This window comes from Phoenix dactylifera, chromosome 17, assembly GCF_051530095.1.
Source record: "Phoenix dactylifera cultivar Ajwa chromosome 17, Ajwa_hap1_PhDact_Kaust_v1.1, whole genome shotgun sequence".
Classification (NCBI taxonomy): domain Eukaryota; kingdom Viridiplantae; phylum Streptophyta; class Magnoliopsida; order Arecales; family Arecaceae; genus Phoenix; species Phoenix dactylifera.
Window position 1 is genome coordinate 7,662,281 of NC_143206.1, and position 26,969 is coordinate 7,689,249.

The window sequence follows — 26,969 nt, forward strand, 5'->3', positions numbered from 1 at the left end:
CAGGTCAACAGAACAGGACTTGTCCAAGTGTTAAAAATCACCAAAGGAATCCACTTTCATTGCATTTCTTGGCTATACATTTTGCATAGACTTACATTGGTTCTGTCAACTATGTTTAGTTTGCTATTTACTAGCTGAAATTATTTTATATGAGTGAAATGGTTCGAAACCGTATAAAAAAAGGTTTACAAACAACAAAGTTACATTGTTGATGAATGATACAATTTCATTAAATTGGCTTAACTGTACTATCATCACAATGATCTTTTTCAAGGCCTTGGTCAAGAACTTGGTTCAATAACAATACATATTCAAGAAGAGATATAAGATGCCTCCAATGTTAGACATAATTTACTTTTCATTACAGTGGCACAGGTAAAAAGGAAAAATCAGCGCTACTCATCTATCATATATGTGTATCTAGCCTAAAGCAATTTGTTGTCAGAGCTTCCAAATTCCACAAGATAATTAATTTGCAGTAACTAACAAGAGAATACTTCTACTTGTGAGGTATCATCTCATATTAGTCTTCGACAATCATAAGATAGCATCAATTCAATGACTAAAACTACCACTTCAGTGACTGAAAGCCTACTATGCCTGTCTGGAAAATTTTATCATGAAATCTGCCAAAGGATGTAAAGAAAAGCATTGTTTAGCAACTATTAGTAACAACTTTTGTGTTTGTTGCATGTTCAAGGTTGGGCAAACCCACTATAAGAGCTTACAGGCTACCACATATAAGGACTGAAATATCAATATCAGTACATATATTGTTACCTTATATGTAATGTATAGTATGTATTATTATAATAAGGTACAATAGTGAGACATGGTATACTTCTTAATGCTATCACAATACTAGTGAGATGCCGTAACATGTGTTCGTATGAACTGGTACTAAGGGGCATATTGAAATCGATACTTGATTGGCATGGTACAGCACACATAGTACAAGCCAATACACGCTAGCAATTATATCCTTGATTAAATACACTAGCCATATAAGGCCAAACCGTGCCAAGCAATACTCAAACTGCATTAGACCATAACAAAACCATGCCACCCACACCAAATCATTCTCAAACTATGTTGAATAGTGCATGAACCATGTTAACTTGACACAAGACTATGCTAATAAAGCCGAAACGCCTAGGGCACACATGCTGCCGCACGAGTCGTGAGTCCCGCCCACACAAGTTGCGAGTCCAGGCCTCACAAGTCATGGGTCCATGCCTCACAAGCTACGAATCCCAAAGACACAGGTCTTAGAATCCAACATGAGTTTTATTTTGTTAGGAAAGTTTAATGTTAGTTCATTTTAGGAAATTTTGACTTTTGTAAACTTTCTTTTTAAGAACTTTTGATACTATTAGGAAAGTAGTTAGGGTTCTTCGAGTTGGAATAGGACTTGGAATCCACATTGGAAAGTTGAAGAAAAAAGTCCCCTTATACTACTTATCAATACCTCCATTGGAGTTCCTCTCGTAGTCATATTAGAGAAACTTGAGTTATTGATTAGTAAGAATTCTCTTATTGAGAATTGTTATTGCCTTCACTCTATTCTCTCTCTCCTCTCTTTTAGTGGACTCCTAGGATTTGCGAGTGAGCGTGTGAGAACTGTATCCTTAGAGTGGCCAGCCAAAGTAGAGTTTTTTGGTTTTGGAAGAGAGTGATCTACCTCTGCTCCTCTTCCAACTACCGTCCGCCCCTGTGTCATACTTGTCGTAGTGGAATTTCTACCTCGCCATAATCAGTTGCGATGATATACCCTTTCTCATTCGAGTTTTCAGCCAAAATTCAACACCTCCCTGACGTCAGCTAACTTGCACAACATCATTATGCCCTGGATTGAACCATGTGCACTACTTGAACCAAGTCATCACACTAATGTTCACCCTCACATATTTAACTATCAGCAACCTTGAATATTCAATGTTGAAACCCCAAACTACCCTCCACAAGGCGTTAAATGTGGTCATGTCAATCGATGTTTTTAAAGTCATGCCTAAGGTCCATGTTACATGGAATCAGGTATGTGTATCAAGTACTGCGACTTATCCAGACATCAGATCCTTTTAATATCTAAAAATTTAAGTGTCATAACAATATCCATGCTTAAGTGTCACGTAGAGGTACTTTACGCAAATCTGAAGGGACCAGATAACAAAGCCTAAGGTACGGTTGCGGTGCAAGCTGCACCTAGACAACCTCAAAGCCTTGCCTACCACAAGGTGAGGCGAGTTTATCAAGGTGCTTACACCTTGCTGAGGAGTTGAGGTACAAAAGGAGCTGCAACTTTATGATTGTTGTGGCATGTATGTAAACGTGGGTGGCTAGGAGTGTGTTGCGTGTAATTGTAGCCTGCTGTGATTATCTATGTATTTGTGTGTTTGTTGTGTGTGTGTGCACATTGTAACGTATGCATGTGGGTTTCTATGATTCTTGTTGGTATGGCTGAAATTATTTAGATGTTTTTTATGTGCTTTTATGTCTTCAATAAGTCTTTTTCTGATATGCATAAACATATATGTAATATACACACATACATAGATAAACATTCACTATATATATATAATATATAAGTGCATGTAAAAATGTGTATATATTGTGTAGGTCTTTGTTAAGGTGTGCACTTTGCACCTTGCACGAAGGCTCCAACAGAGGTTGCCGCATTGGGGAACCTTGAGCCCAAGGGTTGTCGTACCATTGTGTAACATTCCGTACCAGGCAATACCAAATCATATTGGCGCCAAAGCAAGACTCTATATGGAACGTACCAAGTCTTAATACACCAAACAGACCCTCATATCGAGTGTATAGATATTGTATCAACCTAATACTGGTACAACATCAGATACCGACACGGCAAACCTTGCTTCAGTGTTTAACAACTTTAATGCCACACAATTGTGCTATAACCTATTTACTATCATGTTCTATCAAGTCATCAAATACTAGTCACCAAATTGATAAACAGTAAGCATCTGGTAAAGGAAATATAGATATGAGATTTTTAGTCAAGTAATGAGATGTATTCAAGTTCTTCAGTGCATAATGATGGTTGATGGATGAGAAGACAACGTGAAGCCAAGGTTTGTCGTACCAGTATCGAGGCTCATATAGCTAGCAACCGGTTCGGTACAATATTGGTACTATACGAGCTAGGGCGTACGAACTAGGAGGAGGGAGAGGGATGAAGAGAGAGAGATAAAGAGGGAGAGAGGGAGGGGGTTTATGGAGAGGGGAGAAAGGAGGAAGAGAGAGAGGGAGGGGAGGCTTATGAAGAAGATGAGAGGGAGGAGAGGGAGGAGAAAAGAGAGAGAAGGTGGGAGGGAGGGAAAGAGACGAGGGAGAAAGGGGGCTTACGTCGAGAGCAACGGCATCGGTCGGCATCGAAGAAGGGATGAGAGAGAGAGCGTTGAAGAGGGGGGGGGGGGAGAGAGAGAGAGAGAGAGAGCTAGAGGCGGAGAGCCCCCTTGAAGGCTCTCAAACCATCAAAATAGGGGGAGAGGGGTTTTATAAACCAAACCATCCCGATAAACCGAACCCTGTCCTATTTGGTATCATTTCGATTCGGTAGAGGCTGAACCGCCTAGTTTGGATTAGTGCGAACAGTGATTGGAGTGATCCAGTTGTAAGGAGATCAAAATACCATGAATCATGTTTACTATATCTACCTATGTTTTGGGTTTTATCGCAAGAAAGATGAGACAAAAGCCTGCTAAGACCCTCCTCTAGTCTGCTGTTTCTCTACTCTCTCTCAATATTTATGGCCCATCACTGAGGAGATCAAAAGGCCATGAACCAGTTTTGTTATGTTCTAATTTGGTTTTGATTTTCATACAAGAAAGATGAGAGAAAGACCTAGTAATGCTCTCCTCTACTTGCATCCGTTCCATTCTCTCTGGTCCTCTTATCTTCATCTTTTCCATCCTTTCCTTCCTTCCTTCCATGTTTATCTTCCCTAAAGGTAACTTTATGTAGACAAAGCAGCCCACAAACCTTAAATACACCTGAATGGCCAATTCAACAATTTTTGCTTGTTTCCCATCCACCTTAACTTTCAAAGCAACCCTTTCTTTTCCTTTTTTCCAAGAAAATATTTTAACCCTATGCACAGGCATAAATCAGCAACCAATCATCAAAAGTTCTTAAAGTATGCTCCTTTCATAAATATCCTATGCTATAATCCCTTTAACCAACCTGGAACCCTACAAGTACTCAATAATTTTTTTTAGTAGCATGTGCCCAAAAAAAACTGTCCATATCAGTCTGCAAAAAGTAGTCTGAGCAATAAACATACTAATGTCATCTGCCTGTCGTTTTCTTAATTCCACCATTACCCTCCATCAAGGGACTCCATCAAACATCAAGCAAAGGAACTGACATTCTTTAAGAAGCATAGGATGGCAACAAATGGATACTGGGCTCATAGATTGGGGCAACTATAAAAAATTGGAAACACGGAGAAGATGAAAGGCATGATCATCCTTAATCATAAGAAAGAAAGCACTTGTCATATCAGATATATAGATAGCAAAGGACCATCCATTTTCTTTTCTTTTCTTTTCTTTTCTTTTTTCTGAGAAGAGACATCCATGTTTAAGTTCAAAATATGAATTGGTAAATTCCAAATGAAGTATAAAATTATTTGCTTAGGAGTATGTCAGCCTCTTTTGTGCAGGCATCAAATGAAATATATACATTGCCATAGTGGAGAAATCATAAAATGTGGAAAGTTTATGCAGGTGGTAGTGCCTAAAAGAACCATACTGAGTACCAGAAACAGAGAGGTTGAAACATAAGACCAAGGACAAAAGCAGTAGAAAACAGTATCTGGTTGACCTTTACTAACCAAAAGGAACAAGGATAAACATATTCACATGTAAAACATGCTGAACAATGAATAAAACCGAATTATTTATCAAGAAGGCAGTATTGCAGTGGTATCAAGTTGAAAAAGATTTGGAATCAACCCCAAGTCTCAAAAGTATAGTCTCACAGCATGCCACAAGTTATATATAAACACATAGAACAAAGGCATCCCAGTGCACGAGGCTTCCATCACTGCAGGGTCCGGGGAAGGTCAGATGCATACAGCCTTATCCCACGTGCAGAGAGACCGTTTCCATGTTTCAAACCTGAGACACCCAGGTCAAAGTGGAGCGAACATACTGTTACACCAAGGCCCACCCTCTACATGTAAAAACGTAATAAAACAGGTATTCCAGCAAACTTACAAACTCACAAGAGTTTGCAAAGCCAAACAATAACAGAAACAAGTTCACCTATATTCTCGCAACACACTGCTTTTTTACTTTGCACTTCAGAGTTGGCATAGTTACATATTGTCTTGTTTCTATTTATGAAAAAAAAAAAATTTCGCACAGATCCATGAAATTGTTGGCAGGTGAGTTCTTAGCAAATGCTTACATCAGTTATTAACCTTAGGTGTGCAGCAAAACCTAAAACCAACATCCAACTTGCAACAAAAAGCAAGATGTGTAACAATATGGTGACAATATATACAAATAGGACAACATGACAGATTTTTTTTCTTTATATGTTCTTAGCATATTTTAAGGAGTACAAAATAAATGGGCTCTATATTGTGACCTAAATAGAATTGAAACATTTAGTTTCCTTCCAGAAAAACTACAAACAACAACAACTAAACTTCACTTTAAAAATTAAAAGTTTAACTAATCAGGTTACCTGGATAGCAACTTCAAGTTTCAATCTCAAATTGGACCGCTCCTTACCTTCCTCGCCTTCTTCGAGTAGCTATGTCAGCAAATAAAACAAATGTTTGTATAAATAACAAGGAAACTTTATGAGATCCTACCCAGACAATAATAATTGTTTGGAGAAAAAAGCAACGCATGTCAAGCCTATCATTCACACAACAACCGACTATCCCCTTCCAATGCACATGTTCTCATTCAGTCATTCATCCATAAAGACATAATATGAGAAACAATGAAGTTGGTAATCAGTTACACAAAACAAAAACTGATTAACAAAAAACATGCATAAGCCACATGAATTATTTTGACAAAAATAAAACAGAAGAATCATGTATAAAGTAGCAATATGAGACGTCCATTCGTGCTTACGTCTAAAGACTCTGATAAGGATGATATAGTGCATCTTCAATTGCATATTGAAGATCAGGGTACAACAACATATAATTCCATACTTAGATATAGCAGTTCAGGCCACATATAACAATGTCATGCAAGAATAAAGAAAAAATGCACCACCCTCCATATAAGGCATGAAGTATAAGGCAGGTATGTCAAATTTACCTCTCTATCTGATATGTACACTTCATTACATGGAGCCATACCCATGCGTTCAGAGGCATTTTGAGAGAGACTCATCCCAAGACATGAGACAGAGAATTGATATCCAGTATTACGAAGAGAATGAATTTCTTATGCAAGCAGCTCAAGTGCTCAGCAAGATGAATGTTTATGATTTGAGAATCAATAACACCAAAATCTCTAAGAAGTCCTAGTTGTTATTGGAGTACTAAAGAAAAAAATACACGACGTCCATGCCCTTTGGAACACCATCTCCCCCAACTCCCCATCCTTCACTGATCCATGTCAGATCTAATAATGAAAGAAGCCAAGTCTATGACATACTTCATGTCACCCAACATGGACTGAATCACAGTTTTGGCAGCAACCATGTTAATGAAAAAATTGGAACAGCAATTTCAACAAGCTGGTCAACATATTGGCCATTGCAGCAATTCTGACTCTACGGTAGGTCACCAATTCCTCAATAAAGAGGCTTCAGTCTGTTCCACAGTCCATCCTTCTAAACCTTTTCTAAATAGCAAACATGACAGCAGCACAATGCACATCCTTCAGCATTCTACTCCAGTATATGCATTTCATTATGTCCATCCCTTGTAAGATAGGTAATTAACCAAGGTTCATCATCTCGGTACCAGACCCCGTACTGATACCATCCTATTACAGTGTCCGTATGCGGTACAGTATGAGACAGCAAAGTGTACCGAGTATCGGCATAGTACAAATTTGTGTATGGTTCGGTACCAGTACCGGTACCGGTACGGTACGTAAGGTATGGCAAACGTTGTAACTAACAATATCAGCATCACTAATATGATGTCCAGTGTCATTGCCTAGTATGAAATGTAGATCTATAATTTCTAATTAAATTCCATGTAGATGTAATCATGTAAATAACAAGTTCTTACAGAAAATGGATACTACTTTGCCATGAAACATGCTGAATACAACCAGCATTTTTTTGCACTTTGTATAATCTTGCATCTGTTAAAGTTTTCAGTGTGTACAGAGCGAGTAAAAGAACATGCTCACAGCATTCAATTTGCCAAGTAACCTCACTAACCTTTAATATAAGCTTGACCATCTTTCCTACAGGAACTTGATGCAGGCAAGTTTTTCTAAAGGATCTTAATGTGGGATCGTCACATCCTTCTCCAAATCATGAATGCTTCAATTCCACTTCCTACAGCATCCTTGTTCTTCTATTAACTTTATTTTTAGTTAACTAGGGATCTAATAGTCCACAAAGAAATTTGCAATAACAAGTTGTTTTTTCCCCATACTTACTCATATCTATCAGTTTAACAAAAGCAAGAAACTTTCAATTTACTTGGTAAAATAAAGACTGTGGGGATTGATATCTTGAAATTTTTGTACCGAAGTACAGACTGCTCACTTCGTTGTTTATTTCCAATGACAAAGTCACGAGATGATTGCACACAGTATACTCAATATTAATTTCCCAAGGCCCACATATAATACCGCTTACACTTCTATCATTTAGTCATTTTTTCAAGTGCTGACAGCAACAAGCTCACTTCTCAATACAGAAAAAGTTTTCCCTTTAACAAAGATTCAATCATATTTGTTGCTGGAAATTGGACCCGGGGGCCGCCGCGAAGCCAGGGAAGGAGGAGCTCCGCTGCTGCAGGGGGCGGACGGCGGTGCGCCGGCCGGCTGCGTCCTCCGCCGCGGGGGGTGTGCAAGTCCGAAGAGGGGTGGTGCGCCCAGTCCTGTCCTGTCCTGCAAAAAAGCCGGTGGCCGGGCTCCCCGGCGCCGGCCCTCCGATGCCTAAGTCAGAGGGGGCAAGTATGTGGAGAGAGCAGGGAAGAGAGTATGTGGAGAAGACAGAAAGAATCTTGTGTTCAATTGTGTCTGTGCTGTTTTCTTCCTTTTTCCCCCGGTCTAGGAGAATTCTCTCCAGCTCCGGGTTTTTTCTCTGGTTTTTGGTCCTCCCTCCCTTTTCCCTCCAGGTTTCCTTTTATAGGAGGATTTTTGTTACCTGGGAGGTGACAGGAGGTTTGTCCTGTTTTGTAATAATTGGGCACGATTTGGCCCATTAATGGCGTAGTGGAGAACGGGACCGGATCAGACCGGAATCAGGGAGTTGTCACGGTCGATCGGACCTGTTGGAGTGATTGAACCGCCGGCTGTGGTGGGCCTGGGGTCCGTGGATGGTAAGTGCATTTATTGCCGAATGAACCGGCGGTCAGGGAGAGCCATACGTTCTGATGGTTCAGTGATCCGGAGATCGTCTTGGGCCTTGTTCATTAAATGACTGAGTGCATCGGAGACTTGAGAGAGTCTCGTGCATTAATGGCAGGTCGTGCCGAATACCTGCGAAGATCTTATGCCTTGATGGCTTGGAGATAGTGGCAGGTTATAGTGGAGTTGTCAGGTCCCTTAGGGGGTTAGGTGGAAATTGGATATTTGGCTAAGGCATGGGCTCGGCCTGCTGTGCTCGGCCTTCTGGTCTCGGCCTTCTGGCCTCGGCTCTCTGGCCTCGGCCTTCTGGCCTCGGCCTTCTGTGCTCGGCCTTCTGGTCTCGGCTCTCTGGCCTCGGCCTTCTGGCCTCGGCTCTCTGGCCTCGGCCTTCTGTGCTCGGCCTTCTGGTCTCGGCTCTCTGGTCTCGGCTCTCTGGTCTATGAGCTCGAGAGCGGAAGAGCTCGATCACTTAGGATGAGCTCGAGAGCGGAAGAGCCTGATCACTTAGGATGAGCTCGATGAGCTCGAGAGCGGAAGAGCCCGATCACTTAGGATGAGCTCGAGAGCGGAAGAGCCCGATCACTTAGGATGAGCTCGAGAGCGGAAGAGCCCGATCACTTAGGATGAGCTCGAGAGCGGAAGAGCCCGATCACTTAGGATGAGCTCGAGAGCGGAAGAGCCCAATCACTTAGGATGAGCTCGAGCTTGCTGATGGATTTGGGTGCTATAATTACATTTGTGGGGTGGTCCATTTTTCCACCAACACTACCCCCCGACTTCCGAGTCCGAGCTGCTTTTTGGCTCGGGCGAAGGAAGTAGTTCAGTCATCGATCGTCCTGGTGCTGTGAGCGTTCTTACACCAAGGCGACTGAAGACGCTTTTTCTGCTCGGAGTCCGTTCTTTGGGGACGTCGGCAGAGAAGAATCCAAGTAAAGATAAATGAGAATGTAAAGACATTAAATGAATGGGTACCTTGTACCGTGTGCGTCCTTGCGCCGAGGCGACTGAAGACGCTTCTCTGCTCGGACTCCGTTCTTTGGGGACGTCGGCAGAGAAATCCAAGAATAGGATAGACAATGTAGAGACATTAATGTAGAAACATTAAGTAAATGGGTACCTCTCATGCAGTTGGAGTTAAGTGCTTCAGGTCGACTCAGCGGCCTTCTTTGGGTTGTGGTCGACTCAGCAGGGTGCCCCTACTCAGATCGGGGCGTGTTGTCGTAGGAGGCGTCGAATGGCGTTGAAAGGCGTCGAATGGCGTCGAAGTGGCGTCGAATGGCGTCGAATGGCGTCGAATGTCGTCGAATGGCGTCGAATGTCGTCGAAGTGGCGTCGAAGTGTCGTCGAATGGCGTCGAATGGCGTCGAATGGCGTCGAATGTCGTCGAATGGCGTCGAATGGCGTCGAATGGCGTCGAATGTCGTCGAATGGCGTCGAATGGCGTCGAATGGCGTCGAATCGGCGTCCCGAGCTTAGCTAGAGCATCATTGGAGACGCATACAGGAGACGGACTTCGTCCGTTGGCGATCGTGCGCCCTATTCGAGGCGACGTTGGTCGTTTTTTGGATTCTTCGACCTGGAAATAGATAAAATATTGAAATTATTTGAAGCCAAAGTGGCGTCCTGTACCTTTTGGAGATATTTTGATGGCTTCCGAGCTTCGAAGTCCCTTAGGACTTAGCTTGGCACTAGCTTTTAGCTCGATTTTCTGGGGGAGGTGTTCTGCATTCGGGCTTCTGAGCTCGGGCTTCGGAGCTTGGCAGCCTTCTGAGCTCGGCGGCATTTGGTGCTCGGCCTTCTGAGCTCGACGGCCTTCTGAGCTCGGCAGTCTTCTGGACCATGAAAGAATTTAGCTTCATAGTACTTTCTTGGGGTAGAATCTCCTATGAATCTAGCCAGAGGAGCGCTCATCCTTTGGAAGGCATACAAAATAAGGCATCAGCCGAGCTTTCATGATGTACTAAAATCCTTTTTCAAAACCTTGCAATGATGAGGGAAATAGCTACAGCGTCGTCATAAAGAGGGCTCAACACCCTTTTGGTCTTCATCAGAAAAGGAGATGTGACTTTCACAGAGCACGGATGCTTTGAGGAAGCTCTTTTTTTCGAGCTCGGAGCTTCTGGTGCCTCTAGTTGCCCGCCCTCTGATGGTATTGATGATGCCCGTGAGAGGTCAGTTGTCATTCTGCTCCTTATGCGGCACTGGATTTTGTTCCTCGGGCTCTCTCCTGTAGGCATGATCACGGACAAAATAACTCAACCGACCTCGGCGGACAAGTGCCTCGATCTCATCACGAAGCTCGTAGCAATCCTCCGTATCATGGCCGCGATCTCGGTGGAAGCGGCAGTACTTTTTCGAGTGCTTCCGCGACTCTGTCGGACGCATTCTCAATGGAGGTCGGAGGTAGCCCCGACCCTCAATCTCCATGAGGATTTCTGCTCGGGTGGATGTGAGAGGAGTGTACGTCTGAAATTTTTGGAGGGGGGACCCCGGGCGAGCTAGGCTCTTGGGCCAAGGAGGCTCTTTCTCATGCCAGGGGAATCTGCTACTTGGTTGGGAGTGCTCCTGGTGCTTCTTCTGCATCTTGGCAGGTCGTTCGGCTTCCTCCCGCCGAGAGGCCATGGCTTCCTCAGCCTTGGCGTACTTGCGAGCTCGGGTCAACATTTCGGTGAGGTCCGCAGGGAAGTTCTTCTCGATAGAGAAGAGGAACCTGTAAGACCGGGCTCCAGTCTTTAGTGCCGACATGGCGATTGACTGGTCCAGCTCCCGGACTTCCCATGTTGCGGCAGTAAACCGATCCAAGTACTCCTTGAAGGACTCTCCCTCCTCTTGTTTGATGTCAAGGAGGGAGTCCGACGTCCGCCGCTGGGGCTGGCTAGCGGCAAAATTACTGGCAAACTGCCTGCCGAGCTGCTCAAAGGAGGAGACAGTACTCGGCTTCAGCCCGGTGAACCAAAGCCGGGCCGGTCCTCGGAGCGTTGCTGGAAAGGCTTTGCATATCATGGCCTCCGAGGCTCCTTGTAGGGCCATTAAGACCCGATAACTTTCCAGGTGGTCAAGGGGGTCGGCCCTGCCGTTGTAAGGCTCCACCTGGGGCATCTTGAACCGCGGCGGGACTGGTTCGTCATCAATTTGCTGGGAGAAGGGGGACTTTGTGGTGAACTCAAAGTCACCATCACGTCCCGGTTTCCTTCCATAGAGTGCCTGGATCTGGCGCTCCAGCTCCTCGACCTTCTTGTCGAGTTCATCATTCTGGAGGGTCGCTGCAGCGGTCCGTTCTGGTACAAGTTGCCCCGGAACTGACTCGGCCTCTGAGGGTTGGGGCCAGCCACCAGGGCCTCTAGCTGGGTGTTCTCTCCAGAGGGAGGCCTGGACTTGAGAGTCCTGACCTCGAAAGGGAAGTCCGCTTGTAGGAGGCTCCGGTTGAACTGGAGCCGGGGGAGGCGGTGCTGCTGGGATGCCCCTGGGTTGCAAGCTTTGGACGGCGGTAGCCAACGCCTGCACTTGCTGCACCAGGGCATCAAATTGTTCCCGTTGAACTTGAGGTGCTGGCTCAACCGGGGGTGGTGAGTTCCGAACGGAACATTCTGGGCTTGGTGGAGGACGTCGAGAGGCGTTGGAAGCCCCTTTGCTTCTTAGCTTCATGGTAGCGAACTCGGTCCCTTCCTCTAGCGCCAACTGTTGCTGGAAATTGGACCCGGGGGCCGCCGCGAAGCCAGGGAAGGAGGAGCTCCGCTGCTGCAGGGGGCGGACGGCGGTGCGCCGGCCGGCTGCGTCCTCCGCCGCGGGGGGTGTGCAAGTCCGAAGAGGGGTGGTGCGCCCAGTCCTGTCCTGTCCTGTAAAAAAGCCGGTGGCCGGGCTCCCCGGCGCCGGCCCTCCGATGCCTAAGTCAGAGGGGGCAAGTATGTGGAGAGAGCAGGGAAGAGAGTATGTGGAGAAGACAGAAAGAATCTTGTGTTCAATTGTGTCTGTGCTGTTTTCTTCCTTTTTCCCCCGGTCTAGGAGGGTTCTCTCCAGCTCCGGGTTTTTTCTCTGGTTTTTGGTCCTCCCTCCCTTTTCCCTCCAGGTTTCCTTTTATAGGAGGATTTTTGTTACCTGGGAGGTGACAGGAGGTTTGTCCTGTTTTGTAATAATTGGGCACGATTTGGCCCATTAATGGCGTAGTGGAGAACGGGACCGGATCAGACCGGAATCAGGGAGTTGTCACGGTCGATCGGACCTGTTGGAGTGGTTGAACCGCCGGCTGTGGTGGGCCTGGGGTCCGTGGATGGTAAGTGCATTTATTGCCGAATGAACCGGCGGTCAGGGAGAGCCATACGTTCTGATGGTTCAGTGATCCGGAGATCGTCTTGGGCCTTGTTCATTAAATGACTGAGTGCATCGGAGACTTGAGAGAGTCTCGTGCATTAATGGCAGGTCGTGCCGAATACCTGCGAAGATCTTATGCCTTGATGGCTTGGAGATAGTGGCAGGTTATAGTGGAGTTGTCAGGTCCCTTAGGGGGTTAGGTGGAAATTGGATATTTGGCTAAGGCATGGGCTCGGCCTGCTGTGCTCGGCCTTCTGGTCTCGGCCCTCTGGCCTCGGCTCTCTGGCCTCGGCTCTCTGGTCTCGGCCCTCTGGCCTCGGCTCTCTGGCCTCGGCCTTCTGTGCTCGGCCTTCTGTGCTCGGCTCTCTGGTCTCGGCTCTCTGGTCTCGGCCTTCTGGCCTCGGCCTTCTGGCCTCGGCTCTCTGGCCTCGGCCTTCTGTGCTCGGCCTTCTGGTCTCGACTCTCTGGTCTCGGCTCTCTAGTCTATGAGCTCGAGAGCGGAAGAGCTCGATCACTTAGGATGAGCTCGAGAGCGGAAGAGCCTGATCACTTAGGATGAGCTCGATGAGCTCGAGAGCGGAAGAGCTCGATCACTTAGGATGAGCTCGATGAGCGGAAGAGCCCGATCACTTAGGATGAGCTCGAGAGCGGAAGAGCCCGATCACTTAGGATGAGCTCGAGAGCGGAAGAGCCCGATCACTTAGGATGAGCTCGAGAGCGGAAGAGCCCGATCACTTAGGATGAGCTCGAGAGCGGAAGAGCCCAATCACTTAGGATGAGCTCGAGCTTGCTGATGGATTTGGGTGCTATAATTACATTTGTGGGGTGGTCCATTTTTCCACCAACAATATTCATGTCCAAACTGATAATGAGCACTATGAATCCACCAAAAGCTATTGCCAGAAAATGGGTGCTTTGAAGCTTCATGATGATCTCCTCTTGTAAGGATGCATTGTACTATTAACAGTTTCCTGAATTTACCAGTTCTACATCTCACTATAAATTCATGTTTGATAAAGCTCCGATATAAAATCTCACATTACATTTCATGTGCATGTATATTCAATTTCAGAAACTTAAAACAGCAGGTTCAATCCCCAAACAAATTGTTGCATTTTCATCAGCTACAGGGAAAACCAGTTTGCCCATCTTTGCAAGCTTATTTTTGTTCCCTTGCATTCTTTGTTCAAATAATCAGAGATATATGATTAGCCATACACTACTCCATACTCTAGTATATAAATCAAAACGAAATGATTTGATGCGCCTTTTGGGTGTACAAAAAGTACCCACATCCAATCAGTACCAGAATTATGGAGCCTGAAATTTCTATGTTTCTGGAACCTTATGAACAGGTGCTCCCATACAATCTTTCACAAAAGACTAATCATGCTTCCTGCAGAATACTGAAGCTCCTAAACAAATTAACAATTTAACGCTGTATATCAAAAGGATACATTACAGATTACATCGAACCTCTCATTAATATGTTGTTGGTTAAAAATGAGTTGCTTTCAGAATTTAAAGCTGGTGTCTCCACAGATGACTTCAAAACCTCTTCTCAAACAAGGAATCAACAAAAAAAGAGGCATCCCCCATAATCTTGTTGAAAAATGTTCTACAATTATGTTGGAGGTTTGATCTGTTTTCTCCAAGGCATACAGTTTTCTTTAAGCTGGAAGTCCAATATGTTTTTTCCCCGAGGTAGATCACATGAAATTTCAGGGGAAAATCAAACAGGTTCCTAAATACAAATCCTTCCAATCTCAGCCATTGCAACATGCTTTATATGGCCTCAAAAACTATCCTCACATATTGTTTAATGAACTTTATTGCAGCTCTTCTCTGTTATGAATATTGAAGAAGCCATGCCAGAAAATTTTGATTCTTCAATCGTCGCAGTTTAGTCGTCATGGAAGGGAAGGATGCAGTTAAAACATATTATGATACATGATAGAGTTTGTAGTAGGTTATATGTGAAAAAAAATATGGAATTTTATGTTGCTTTTTGGCATGAAATTCAATTATAATACAAATCTACACTGCTCATACTGTTCTTAGCTTACCATGCAACAGTGGTTAGGAGAAATACATAACAAGCAGCACCCCTATTTTCTCAAGCATAAATTCACAGCAACGAAGATGGTCCTTTATCAAATACTAGTCAAACGTTGCAGCATGACAGGCTTGAGTATTCTACACCTAAAACCTTGTTTGTAATTAATCAGTTGTTTCAAATGTTATTTCCATACATTATAAACCAAGAAACAATAGGATATCATGCTTTATCTGTACAGAACTCAATCAAGGTCACTTGGTAATCCACCACATATCCACCTTTGTTGTGATGGTTTTATTAGAGTTGACGTACAAGAGCAGCAAAAGATTGCTCCTTTCCTTCCAGTTATTTCATGTCATGAGCATCTAAAAACTGTAGTTGCTCAATTCTGTTCTGAAGCAAAGTGACAATCATGTCAATATTTACAAGATCAGTGTCCTTTAGGACCCATCTATAACGATTAAATGTATACAAAGATGCACAAATCCTTACATAACATACACACAACAAAATGTACAATTTAAGAAATTATAACAGATATAACAAAACACAATCATATAAAGACTGGAACTCTTTGTAAAACATAAAATTATCCTCGGGAAACTGGAAGGAAATGAAAAGTTAAAATCATAAAATAACGTCATATGCAATTTCGTGATACTAATTAGATAATTACATGATAGCATATTAAACAGTGAGCTACTTGAGGGCCTGTCTAGATGCCTGCCTCATGCGTTTGTATGATAGGTGGCAAGGGTTGAAAAGACAAGATAAAAGTTAGATGGGTAGGAACAGTGCAGATACTAGTTCCACAATCCAGAGATTGTTGTGATACCATAAATCACCTTTGAATTTCAGTAGCCGTTATATCTTGGGATGGTGGGATCTAGAGACTCCCCGGATCCTTCCTACTTCCCCCTTCCTGCCATCTTTTTCTTAGCCCTTTCCTATGTTTTTTTTATTGTGCGAGTGTGTGATTTGTTTCTTTTTCTTTTACAGGAATTGGCTTCGAAATAGCTCAGACCTAAAAGGAACATACCTGAGGTACAATGCGCTTGAAGGTTCCAAACTTTCCAACAAAAGCATCCAGAAGCCGCCCCTAAAAGTTATAAAAAAAAAGATGTATAGATTCGTTGACTACGAAAGGACTATTACATACAGCATGTTATGTAAATATAAGCTGGCACGTAGTAGGAAATTGTTGTTCACCCATAGAATATTAGATTGTTAACGATTTAAATATTCATACCAATAAAACCCGTGCTTCATCCATGCTTGGTTGGTCAACACCTTTTTCATATATTGGCTCAACCTAAGAAACAAGCAACCCCACCAAAATAGTCATCATAAAAGTAAACACATTATGCACAATCAAATTTTGGTTTTATTTTATTTTCAAATTTAATCATACTCCATGCAGTATGCATCTATTTGAAATATGAAAATATCATGTCCTAGAAAAAAAAAAGCCATTAAACCAAGGAATAATAAATGTTCGCACCAGATTAAGCAACAGGCGGGCACAAGTTGTGTGAGTGACAAGGGTTAAGGATGAATCGTGCATATTTCTCGAGAATAGATATATAATCCGAGACAGCTGCATAACAATAAATCCTTGTTAGCTTGAAAAGAAACTGGAGCATGCTGCAAATTCCAAAGCCAGGAAACTATGATGTTGAAACTTGAAGTTGAAGCTATATGGACATGAAAAGAAGCACAGACTGGATAGGTATGGCTCATAAATGAACATTTATAATGCACTAGAAACAAAAAAAAAACGACATTAATTAATTAGCTCATCTATCCTCCAAAATTGGCTAATGGAACATTGCCTGAAATCATTATTCACAACTTTCATATATATATAAAACTTCATGTTGGCTGAACAAAATGTGAACAACAAGTTTTCAGGTGATCCATTTCAAAGACAAAAAAAGCACAACAATAGCAATGATCATCATGACAAAAACCTGCAAAAATGCAGTAAATAAATATCACTTGAAAAGACAACTAAGAGTTGGGAGCCAACCTTACAAAGCCTGTCCACCAACTCAAAGACATTAGTGTGTATTGAAGAACTCTCAAGCGACATGGGCCATTGTGAGCCAACAGGTACCAGTAGCATAATTTAGATGTCACTATATTGGCCTTTTGAGTTTTGATGTTATTAAAATGTCATATAATTAAATATGATACAATTTTAAATTTGCCCATATATTCAGGATGGTTTTTGGAACAAAATTACTTCCTTCCCAATGCACAAAAGGTTTATTTTTGTAGTTCAGCAATTTATTCTTACTCTAACCGACAAGGGCAATCCCATCAATTGGTCAGCTTTATGATACAAAATTCAATCCAAGACATTGCTAACTTTCAACGTTTAACTCAAATTCTGTCAACCTTTATATACCTATCATATTACTAAAAGAAAACTCCTTAGCAAAGCATGAGAAGGGGAAGGGAGGGGCATCCGCCTCCAGATCACATGCATTGCAATGGCGTATTCTGGTGTACTTTAAGCTCATCCAACCATTGAGAAAACATCCCCTTTGGAAAAAATTTAGACAGAAAAGACATACACGGATTAAAAAATTCACCTAATCTCTTTCAAAATGTTCTAGCCTCTGATATTTCCTTGTCCCAAAAGCTAAGCCTAATTTTCCATTTAAACAAGCAACTATATAAAAATATCAGACTATCAATATTTATTCGATGTGAAAATTTTCATACTTCCCAAAATGCCCTCATACTTTGTCAACTGGGAGATCAATTACATGGACCCTTTGTACTCAACTACTTAGTTTATTCAATCAGAAGATAGAATACATGGATCCTTCGCACACAACTACCTTGAGTTAATCCAAATTCCAATGAGAGAAATATATCCATTGGACTCCAGTGAGGTGACTGTATTTAAGTCCAACACTAAATACCCTCTTCATAAAAATCTATAGCATGCTCAATCCATCTAATGCAGATGAAGTAGTCACTCCGAACAAGTTATTCTCTTCAAATGAAACTCCTTAGTAGCTGATAGTCAAATCTTATTCAGGTATAATTATTATCTATGCATATAGCTCCATATCTGCGGGTGGGACTCGGCACAATGGTGAGGTTGCTCAATTCTAACCTGGGTGTCACGGGTCCGAAACATGGAAACAGCCTCTAGGCATGCAAAGACATGGCTATGTACATCTCACCCTCTCCAGACCCTGCAGTGAGCCTCATGCATCGGGACAACCTTTTTTATATAGCTCCATATCTGTTCCTCTTTCTGAATTTCAAGATACCTTTAGATCCCCTCACATGGAGGCCAAGCTTCTAGGTTAGAGGCTTCATTAAACAAGGCTCTAATATTTTCTGCTGTGCCTCCCAAGACTAAAGAGTCCAATGGCAATCACATCTGCACTAATAACAAGATCCCGACCTCAATGTTGCCTAGCCCCCGTTAGATCATGCTCACCCTTATAAAGCATTCTCATCCAAAGTGATGGCCTAATTTAGAAATGTGACCATCTAATTCAAAGATGAGTTCTATCTGCCACATGAATGCCTATATCAAAGACAAATCATGGTATGGGTACTTAAAGTTGTGTTATGGCTTAAGACAATATGGTAAGAGCAAAATGCTTGCTACAAAAAGGCATGCATAGTCAGTTTGTACAATATTGAAATCTTAATTGGTTTTTGCGTAGTTTAAACTTCTAAAGCATTGGAACCAGCCCTAAATTTTCCTTCAACTGGTTAATAGCTTAACTTTCATATGCACATGCACTTCACTAGTTACCTTTAAAATAAAGATCGCTACATAGGGACTCTGATTTCCTTGAACTTTGGTTCTAATAAACCAGATGAGTGGTTTGTGTTGGTTTCAAATTTACATGCAAATGATATGAGATGAGTACACAGTCAGGTTGTAAGGACTTCCTCATAATAAAGTAATGCAAAGTTAGGACTAGAATATAATCAAGAAAGATATTCAGATTCCTCTGAGATTCCTTTTTCCTGCAAAAAATACATTAACAACAACTGAATCACACCTTCAATCAAGAATGCTTGTTCAATCTCTGTTTTCAGTAGTTACTATCTTTTAAAAAAAAATTATGAACTTATTGGGATTTCTTGGTTTAATGCTGCAAGTGGAGATGAGAGAAGTGTCATCAACTAATTAATCTGCTTTTGTTAATATGCCAAAGAATACTTTATAATGTTATCATAAGCCTTTGACTAAAGCGAGGTCAATCTACCTCTTCTCACCCATGAGTTGGTTAGAGGTTTCAATGCAAGGTTAATATCATAGAGGACTTTCTTTGGAAAAGCCATTATACACCATAGAGAAGTTACAATTGGCATATCATATTATATTTGGTAAAGTTTGGATAAGAACCATGAGCGAAAGTGTAACGACCTAGGATCTTCTCCCAAAAAAGGCTATCTGGAAGGTATTATTTGGGTTCCTTAGCCCAACTTAGTTGGCGGCTGGTGTTAAATTGTAGTACTATGAGTACTACCACAGAGATAATGTGGTCATAGTTAAATATGATATTTTTAAATTAGGTTTATGAATATGAATATGAATATTTGAGCAATATTGAATATTCTAGATTCGTGTTTTAAAGTGAAATGATTTTATTTATATGCTTATTTTCGGTAAAAATACTTATTTACATTATCACATGAATTATCTAGGTAAGATAATAATTACTTATTGGGCTATGGAGCTCATTATATGGTCTCTTCTTTCCTTGTAGATCCAAAGAATAGTAGTGGACAAGGGTATTGCTATGGGCATGCAATTAGAAGCAAGAGCCAATTGTCCCAACGAGGAGTAGAATTAGTTTTGCTTTTATAGTTTAATATTGGAAACATTTTATAGATTTCTTATTTTGATTTAGTGTTTGAAGGATAGTTGATGTAAGACACTTATGAAACAAAATTCTGGATAATTCTTGGATTTATTAATTATTAGAATTTGGAGTTTAGTTGCTTTCATTTTATTCCACTGCCTTAATTATGGTATAATATTGGAAGCTTTGCATGCTTGAGGGGCAGCATATTGTGAGTATGCGGCTATCGCCGCATCCCTGATTCGCAATTCAGGTTGGAGGCACGACAATTATAATAGTATTCAAGTAGACCTAGCCCATAGCCCGTGTGGACGAGAAGACACTACAGCACTAACCCATTTGGGTTGAACACAAGCTAACAATAGGAATTCGGGTCTCTTCAGTTTCACTGGTATCATAATTTCTGAATTTTTGCGTGAATCAAGATTGAGCTTGAGGAAAGAAAGTTTTTGAATCACTGACTCAGGCCTGTTATCGAATCCTAGTCAGCATAATATAAAGGTACTTATGGCAGAACGGGTTGGGGGTCATCAGGTTGCAGCGCCTTTTTTCTATTACGAGCATTATCCTTTTTTTATTGAAGCCATTCTTTTTTGAAGGAAGGGTAAATCAAGCCGCCTTTATTAATGAATAAAAATCACTGCAAAAAAAAAAGGGAGCAAACAATGTCTTCCCCTCTAGTTCTATATGAGAAGGGGAGTTTCTTCTTACTTTTTTTATTATGGCAATGTCGCACACTCTTTCACGAAGCATAGTTGATTGATGGAAAAAAGTCCAAATCCCGTGAAGCACTCTGAAATAAACAAAATGGAACAACTGCTTCATCAAAAGTGCTCTTCATTGGATTTAAATGGTTTTGAACTCTTAACTTGGCAAGGATGCCAAGACTTCAACAGGAGTATGGGAGGGCCCGTTGCGGGCATGTATTTTGTCTCACATCAGTTATGCACTAGGTAGATTTTGGGTCAAAAAATCCAAATAACACCTTCTAGCTAGCCTTTTCAATTGAGGTCCTAGGTTGTTGCAGGCATCTTATTTATATACCGACATTTTACTCTCTGCCATGGTCGGCGGAACCATTCGTTCCGAGCCGTACCCGTGGCTCGCTGGTATGGTTCGGGCTGTAAAAACGGCACGCTGCCGAAGTCGGAGAAAGAGAAGAGAAAAAGAGAGCGAGCGGGAGAGGGAGGGAGAAAGAGAGACGGCGGACGCCGGCGGAGGGCCGCGGGGGTCGGCAAAGGCCGCGGCAATCGAGGTCACGCCCGGTTCCTCTATTTCGAACGAAATAGAGATCCGACTGCAACTAAAAAATTTTAAAATTTTTAAGTGAAGTCCACATGGTATCTTTTGAATGGAGCCTGGAGACTTTAGTTTATCAGTCCAAGTCAACCATAAATTCTTCTAATTGATAACATTGATCCTGAATATAAATCAAAACTCCATCGAACCCCCGTGGCCCTTCGCCAGCGTCCGCCGCCTCTTCTTCTCCCTCCCTCCCCCACTCCTCTCTCTTTCTCTTCTCCTTCTCCAACTCCGGCAACATGCCCTCTCTCGGTACGGGCCCAGCACGGCCCATACCAAGTCGTCCTGCCAGAGAATAGGTACAATGCCCAGTACCGGTTCCTCCGACCTTGCTCTCTGCTAACTATTTTGAGCATAATGATTTTGTGATTGATGAGATATGATATATAATCAAGGAGTGACAAGGGAGATTCATGTCCTTTTGTGGATGATAAAGAATTGAATAAAGTATTAAATGGTTCTATGTAGTGTTCATGCCTATTGGATTTATGCTTTCTGTATTCATAAAAGAACTCCCAAGCTAATAGAAAAGTTAGTCATCAATTTTAAAAGTACAACTCCTCCACTACCAGATGGTCCCTTATTTGTAGGATAAAAGGAACGAATGGCCACCAAAAGTCCTTATCCACTCATCATACAAGACATGAACCTCACTTAACAAATCTGTATCATTATAATAATTTATATCTTTGTCATGTATTTGTTTTATTCAATGCAGTAAATAAACCTCAGGGATTGTCTTCCTTAAAAAAGCAAAGAAAAACCTATTCTTATGATCAATTTAGACATATACCAAAACAACCTTCTCATATATAACAAAGGCAACTCCCAAAACTTCAAGGCAGCTTTGTCTCTACCTGTAACAAATCATACCAACTCAATTTAAGCAAGAAATGTAACATGTGCATCGCTTTGGATTAAATCTATAATTAATGAAAGGAAGCTAGCAGAAAGGATGAGAGGGGCCAATGATGAGATTGCCCCCACTAAGACACCTATTTCCAGTTTGGAACCATTATCGGATGAGAAGGGCCAACGATGAAGGGCAGAAAGGATGAGACCTCCCAAAACTTGCACAATCTAAACGAAGGTTTTAATAATCTGTACCGGTGCTAGTAATAGCTTTCAGTCGGACCAATATGGCATTGATTCATCCCGAACCGACATACCGTACAGGACTCCATCCTAGTACCATATTATTAGGATGCCAAAAGCTCCACTTCTTTAATATTTTCCCTTTTTTGTTTCTAAGCCTTGTTATGCTATTGGGATATTTTTTTTAGTTTTTAATGTTTTAGTTGCATTTTTAATGGATGTCTGATACTAGAGTGTCATTATTGGTATCGACACTAATTGAAACAACATGGAGCAATAAACTAGCAACATTTATAATTAAAAAGGACAAATAAAGTATGATATTATAAAAGAAAAAGTATAATGACTTACTTTATAAATTTAATCTCAAGTAAAGTGTTTATGGCCCTCACATACATCCAGGTCTTGTTTGTAGTTCAGCTAGCCTAGACACTATCCTCGTCCCTACTGGTCATGAGATGTCTGATAGTGATTGAGCTATGACTCTTGACACATGCCGCTGCATGTGCATGTGGCGATCGTAAGAGACCGGCCATCCCTACTTGGGGTAGTAGGAAGTAGCATTGTACTCTAACTCCTAGCTATCCCATATCCATAGGAGGGATAGTGTGTAGAGTCAAAGGCCACCGGATAAGATGAGTGGAAGAATGCACAAGCACCATTTAATCCAAGCCAAAAAATTGTAGCATATGCATAATGCAAATGCATACATGCTACAATTTTTCATCCCAAAAGTCCATTTGTTTTATTTTCATTATTTTAATCCAAAAATACAAATAATTTAAATTTTTGAAATAGTTATTAAAAAGTAAATCATTATGTTGTAGGCATCCACCCTACAACATATCCGAAATCCAAGCAAAACAAGAAAAATTTGGCAAGCTCCCCTAATTTTCCCCTTGTACCATATTTTCGCTAGTTTTAAAAGAAAAGGAGGAAAAAGGACCCTACCGAATCTAATGCCCATCACCTCAGCATTGTCAGCTTCCTCTCCTTATCGAGAACCTCATGACCTCCTCCACTCCCTTCCTCCTCTCCTTTTTCTCCTCTTTTTTCTCTCTCTCCCTCCCTTTCTCATGGATTGGGCAAAAGAAGAGGCAAAACCTCTCACAAATTACCTAAAAGGAAGGACACCCCACAGGGCCCCTCTATCGCCCACCCAAGAAAATTTTTTAAAAAAATTGCGTCTCATGCAAGGCATCCACTGAATCAGTTGAAACGGTGTTGGAAACCGTCAGTACGAACCATTTGAACCAAAACACCCAAAAGATGCATTGTAAGAAGTGAACCAAGGTCTACAACAGTCAATAAAGACACTTATGGACTTGACCTGGCATCCCATTTTAGGCAATTTTGATGACTTGGAGGGCATCTTGGTGCACTTTATGACCAGCATCATATGGTACCATCGTACCATTCAGTTTTGCCGGTATTTAAACCTTGATCTAAACCAAGATTCCCTTTAAGAACCCATATTATGAACCTGACAAAGATAAGATGTCCTCTTCTACAAAATGCAATGCCTCACTAACAACAACTACCTAATAACAACAATGGAAGATCTATATGTTCCAGATACAATGAGGAACTCTTGCTTGCTTGATTTTGTGAAGAACAAGCCTCATCAATTTGGTGAGAATTCAATGAAGGGAAAGCATGAATTGCAGCAAAGAAGAGTGATCATATAGAAACTCTTTTGTCAAAATTTAATTAGCAAGCTCCAAAGTGCGGATATAGATCAAGAGTCACAATTTAACTCTAAGTGAGAGAATTAGAGAATAGATAGAAGTGTCTTGTTATCTTTACTTGGAGCTAGCCATCGCCACATCAAGTAGAACCAAATTCACAATATTCCCCAGCTAAAATCAGAAACCGAGAGTCAAGGTTCGGGACGTCTCGATCCATACCGGCGGCTTACCCGAACGATTCCAGCAAAAAATCCGAAACGCTGCCCCAGAGGAGGAGAAGGAAAAGGAAAGACAAGAAAAGAGAGCGAATGAGGGAGGGAGGGAGAGGGAGGGAGGCCGGCGGAGGGTCGCGGCCTTCGCCGCCCGCACCAGCGCCGGCCTCCGCCAGCCTCCCTCCCTCTTCCTCCCTCCCTTGCTCTCTCTCTCTCTCTTTTTCTCTCTCACAGTCTCCTGTGTCGGTACAAGTGTTGAGGACCCCCGCAAGCGATGCCGCCAAGGCGCCAAGCCCAAAGAGGACCATGCGACACCCAAGGGCCAAACTGGCCAATTGATGTGCCTTGAGGCCGGCCGACCCTTGGCCGGCCAAGGGATTCAACGATGGCAGCAACATCGCGTGGGATCAGTCCGCGTGCCAGACCTCGCCCCATCAGCCCAACGGGCGCTCGGCCGAGAGTAGCAAACCGAACAGACAGCCGCGCGCGTAGGGCCGCGCGCACGGCACGGCCACAGCGGGCACAGCATCAGCGCGCCTGCCCAACAGCACGCCCACGTGCGCGTTGGCCGCGGGCGCGCGGACGCCCGCGGCCAACGCACCCGCCCAGCAGCACGCCCATGTGCGCACAGGCCGCAAGCACGCGGACAGCCTGGGTCACGCGCGTGTTGTCGCACACACGCCCGCGCCCAGCTAGTCCCAGCCGAACTAGGACTTGCCAGCCAAGATCTAGTCGCGACCAACCGGGACACACGATCCAGTCCAACCGTGCCATGCGTCCCGGCCATCCGGAGGGCGCATCCCAACAGTCCACGACATCCCCCAGCAGAGGAAGTCCAAGTCAACCGGGACACACGTCCCGGCCAACTGGAACACACGTCTCGTGCGGAAGGAGGGTCCAATACTTGGAAACCCATTAGGACTCCTCCAAATCACTGATGACATGCCAAATCAAGAGAATAGAGGCCTTGCACGCCAGCCACATCAGCAAGGGCCCTTGGGGAGGTTGTTTTCCATGTTTATCTTAGCTTCTATGTTTAGGAGTCTTACTTTATATTGTCTTTCATTGTCTAGGAGTCCTAGAATTTTTGGGCCTATAAAAGGAGTTGTAAGAGGCCATTGCGAGGCATCCCACGAGTTGTGTTTAGTTCTCATTGTTGAGAGTTTTTGGCCAAGAGGCTTGGGCGGCATTGTGCCGATTTTCGGTCCTTAGATCTTTGTCTAAGATTTGGGCTAGTAGTTGATAAATCAATCTCCACTATATTGGGCTAGAAAGGGATCCTTTCGATCCTTTGTTAGATTTTTATTTGCTGTGATTGTTCTTGTTTGTTCTTCAATTTGGAATGGAATAAAATTCAGTTTAATTTCATTGTTGATATTTTGCATTGCATTATTCCACCGACATTACCTACAATCGGTCCAATATTCAGCGATTTCTCCAAGAGCGCATACCAAGGAGCAAGGCGAGGGGGTGTGGGGCTTGGGACCATGAGCCCCCATCAACAACTCCGGCGCAGCACGGCGCAAGCCCGTACCAACTCGTGCCGCCAGACAACTGGGTTGCCCGGGACCAGCACTGCAGACCCTGCCGAGAGTACAGCTTAAGTCAATGATTGGGTTCCTAGTGATGGAGATGCGCAAACCTCGCCTCTCGAATACCATAATCAACAGATGGCATGTGACCTAGCTTATGGTGTAAATATCAAAGAGGTGAAAGAGCTTTTTTGACATTCTAAAGCCACTTGTTGACAAATGAGGATTCAACAATTTAGTGAAGCAGACCCATCCCAAACCAAAAGAAGCACCTCATGCACTTCATGTATCACACCCCATCCCATATTCTTAACATTATTTGGGTGGCTTCAGATATATAAAGTAAGAATCTTGTAAAGTACAAAACAAAACTGATACATCAGACATGGTCAATAAACTAAAATAGAAGTTGATAACTAAAATAATTCCTAGCATTTTTGCTATTTTTGGAGCATCAGGTCTTGTTCATATATGGGGAGGCTAATCTTTGGCTGACTGGGTGACAAAATGGTGAAAGAAACATAAGCAGAAGATGGTTTGGCCACAAGACTTGCCAATAGATTTGTCTAGAATGGCTCATGTGGATAAATCTTTTGTGAGACTTGATTAACTACCTTAAAGCTAACTGACATCAAAATATTTTAAAAAACATGGCATATTATATAATGACAACAAAAGAACAGAAGAAAATTGAAAAAGCATCAATTTCCCAAAAGATACAGCAATATAAGAAAAATTTATATCCTTTTCCAACTCTAACAACAGCATATAGAAAATAAATAAAACAAAGCATGTATCACTGTCACAAACTTATCATGGACAAAACTCAAATAAAACAAGATAAAAATTGTCTAAAGGTTCATAAGCAAAACAATCATGGAGATGATTTTTTAACTCTAAAACCATTTGAACACCTTACCATAAGAAAAACAAACACATTCATACAATAAGCCAAGATGAACACTAAAATGAACAAAATACAACCTGAGGAAATGAAAGGTCCCCTCGAACATAATGCACCATTTCTGCAAGAATGTTATAAGCCAGCGGTCTTAATGTCTCAACACAAACACGGCCAGTCCCAATTAGAACCCTGAAACAACAAGAGTTCATTTTAGTAAACCGTTAACATAGACATTGTGGTGAATAAATGAGTCAAAACCTTCACGACAAGAGGCACGTCAATGTTTGAAGTGATAATGAACAAGATAGGTATTTATTTCACAAGATGCCAGAAGCTTCTGACACTTATCAAGGCAAAAAACAACACATGTGTGAGGAAGGCAATAACATCAGATTTATGCTGCTAACTCAAAGGTTTTCAAACAAATGGGCCAGCTAAAATCCACCATTGGCTAAATGGGCCAGTTCCCCTTCATTAGAGTGGACAAG

General features: G+C 42.5%; 1 protein-coding gene across 2 annotated transcripts in view; it reads right to left on the minus strand.

The window, feature by feature from the left end:
* LOC103721031 (uncharacterized) overlaps nt 1-26,969 on the minus strand; it is a 66,465-nt gene that overhangs the window by 37,588 nt on the left and 1,908 nt on the right. For both annotated transcript variants that reach the window (XM_039132730.3, XM_039132729.3), the window contains exons 5-9: nt 26,562-26,670; nt 16,403-16,498; nt 16,151-16,213; nt 15,941-16,000; nt 5,719-5,787 (exon numbers count right to left, since the gene is read on the minus strand). In XM_039132730.3, the coding sequence (XP_038988658.2) occupies nt 5,719-5,787; nt 15,941-16,000; nt 16,151-16,213; nt 16,403-16,498; nt 26,562-26,670 (397 nt within the window). The remainder of the gene's footprint in view (nt 1-5,718; nt 5,788-15,940; nt 16,001-16,150; nt 16,214-16,402; nt 16,499-26,561; nt 26,671-26,969) is intronic.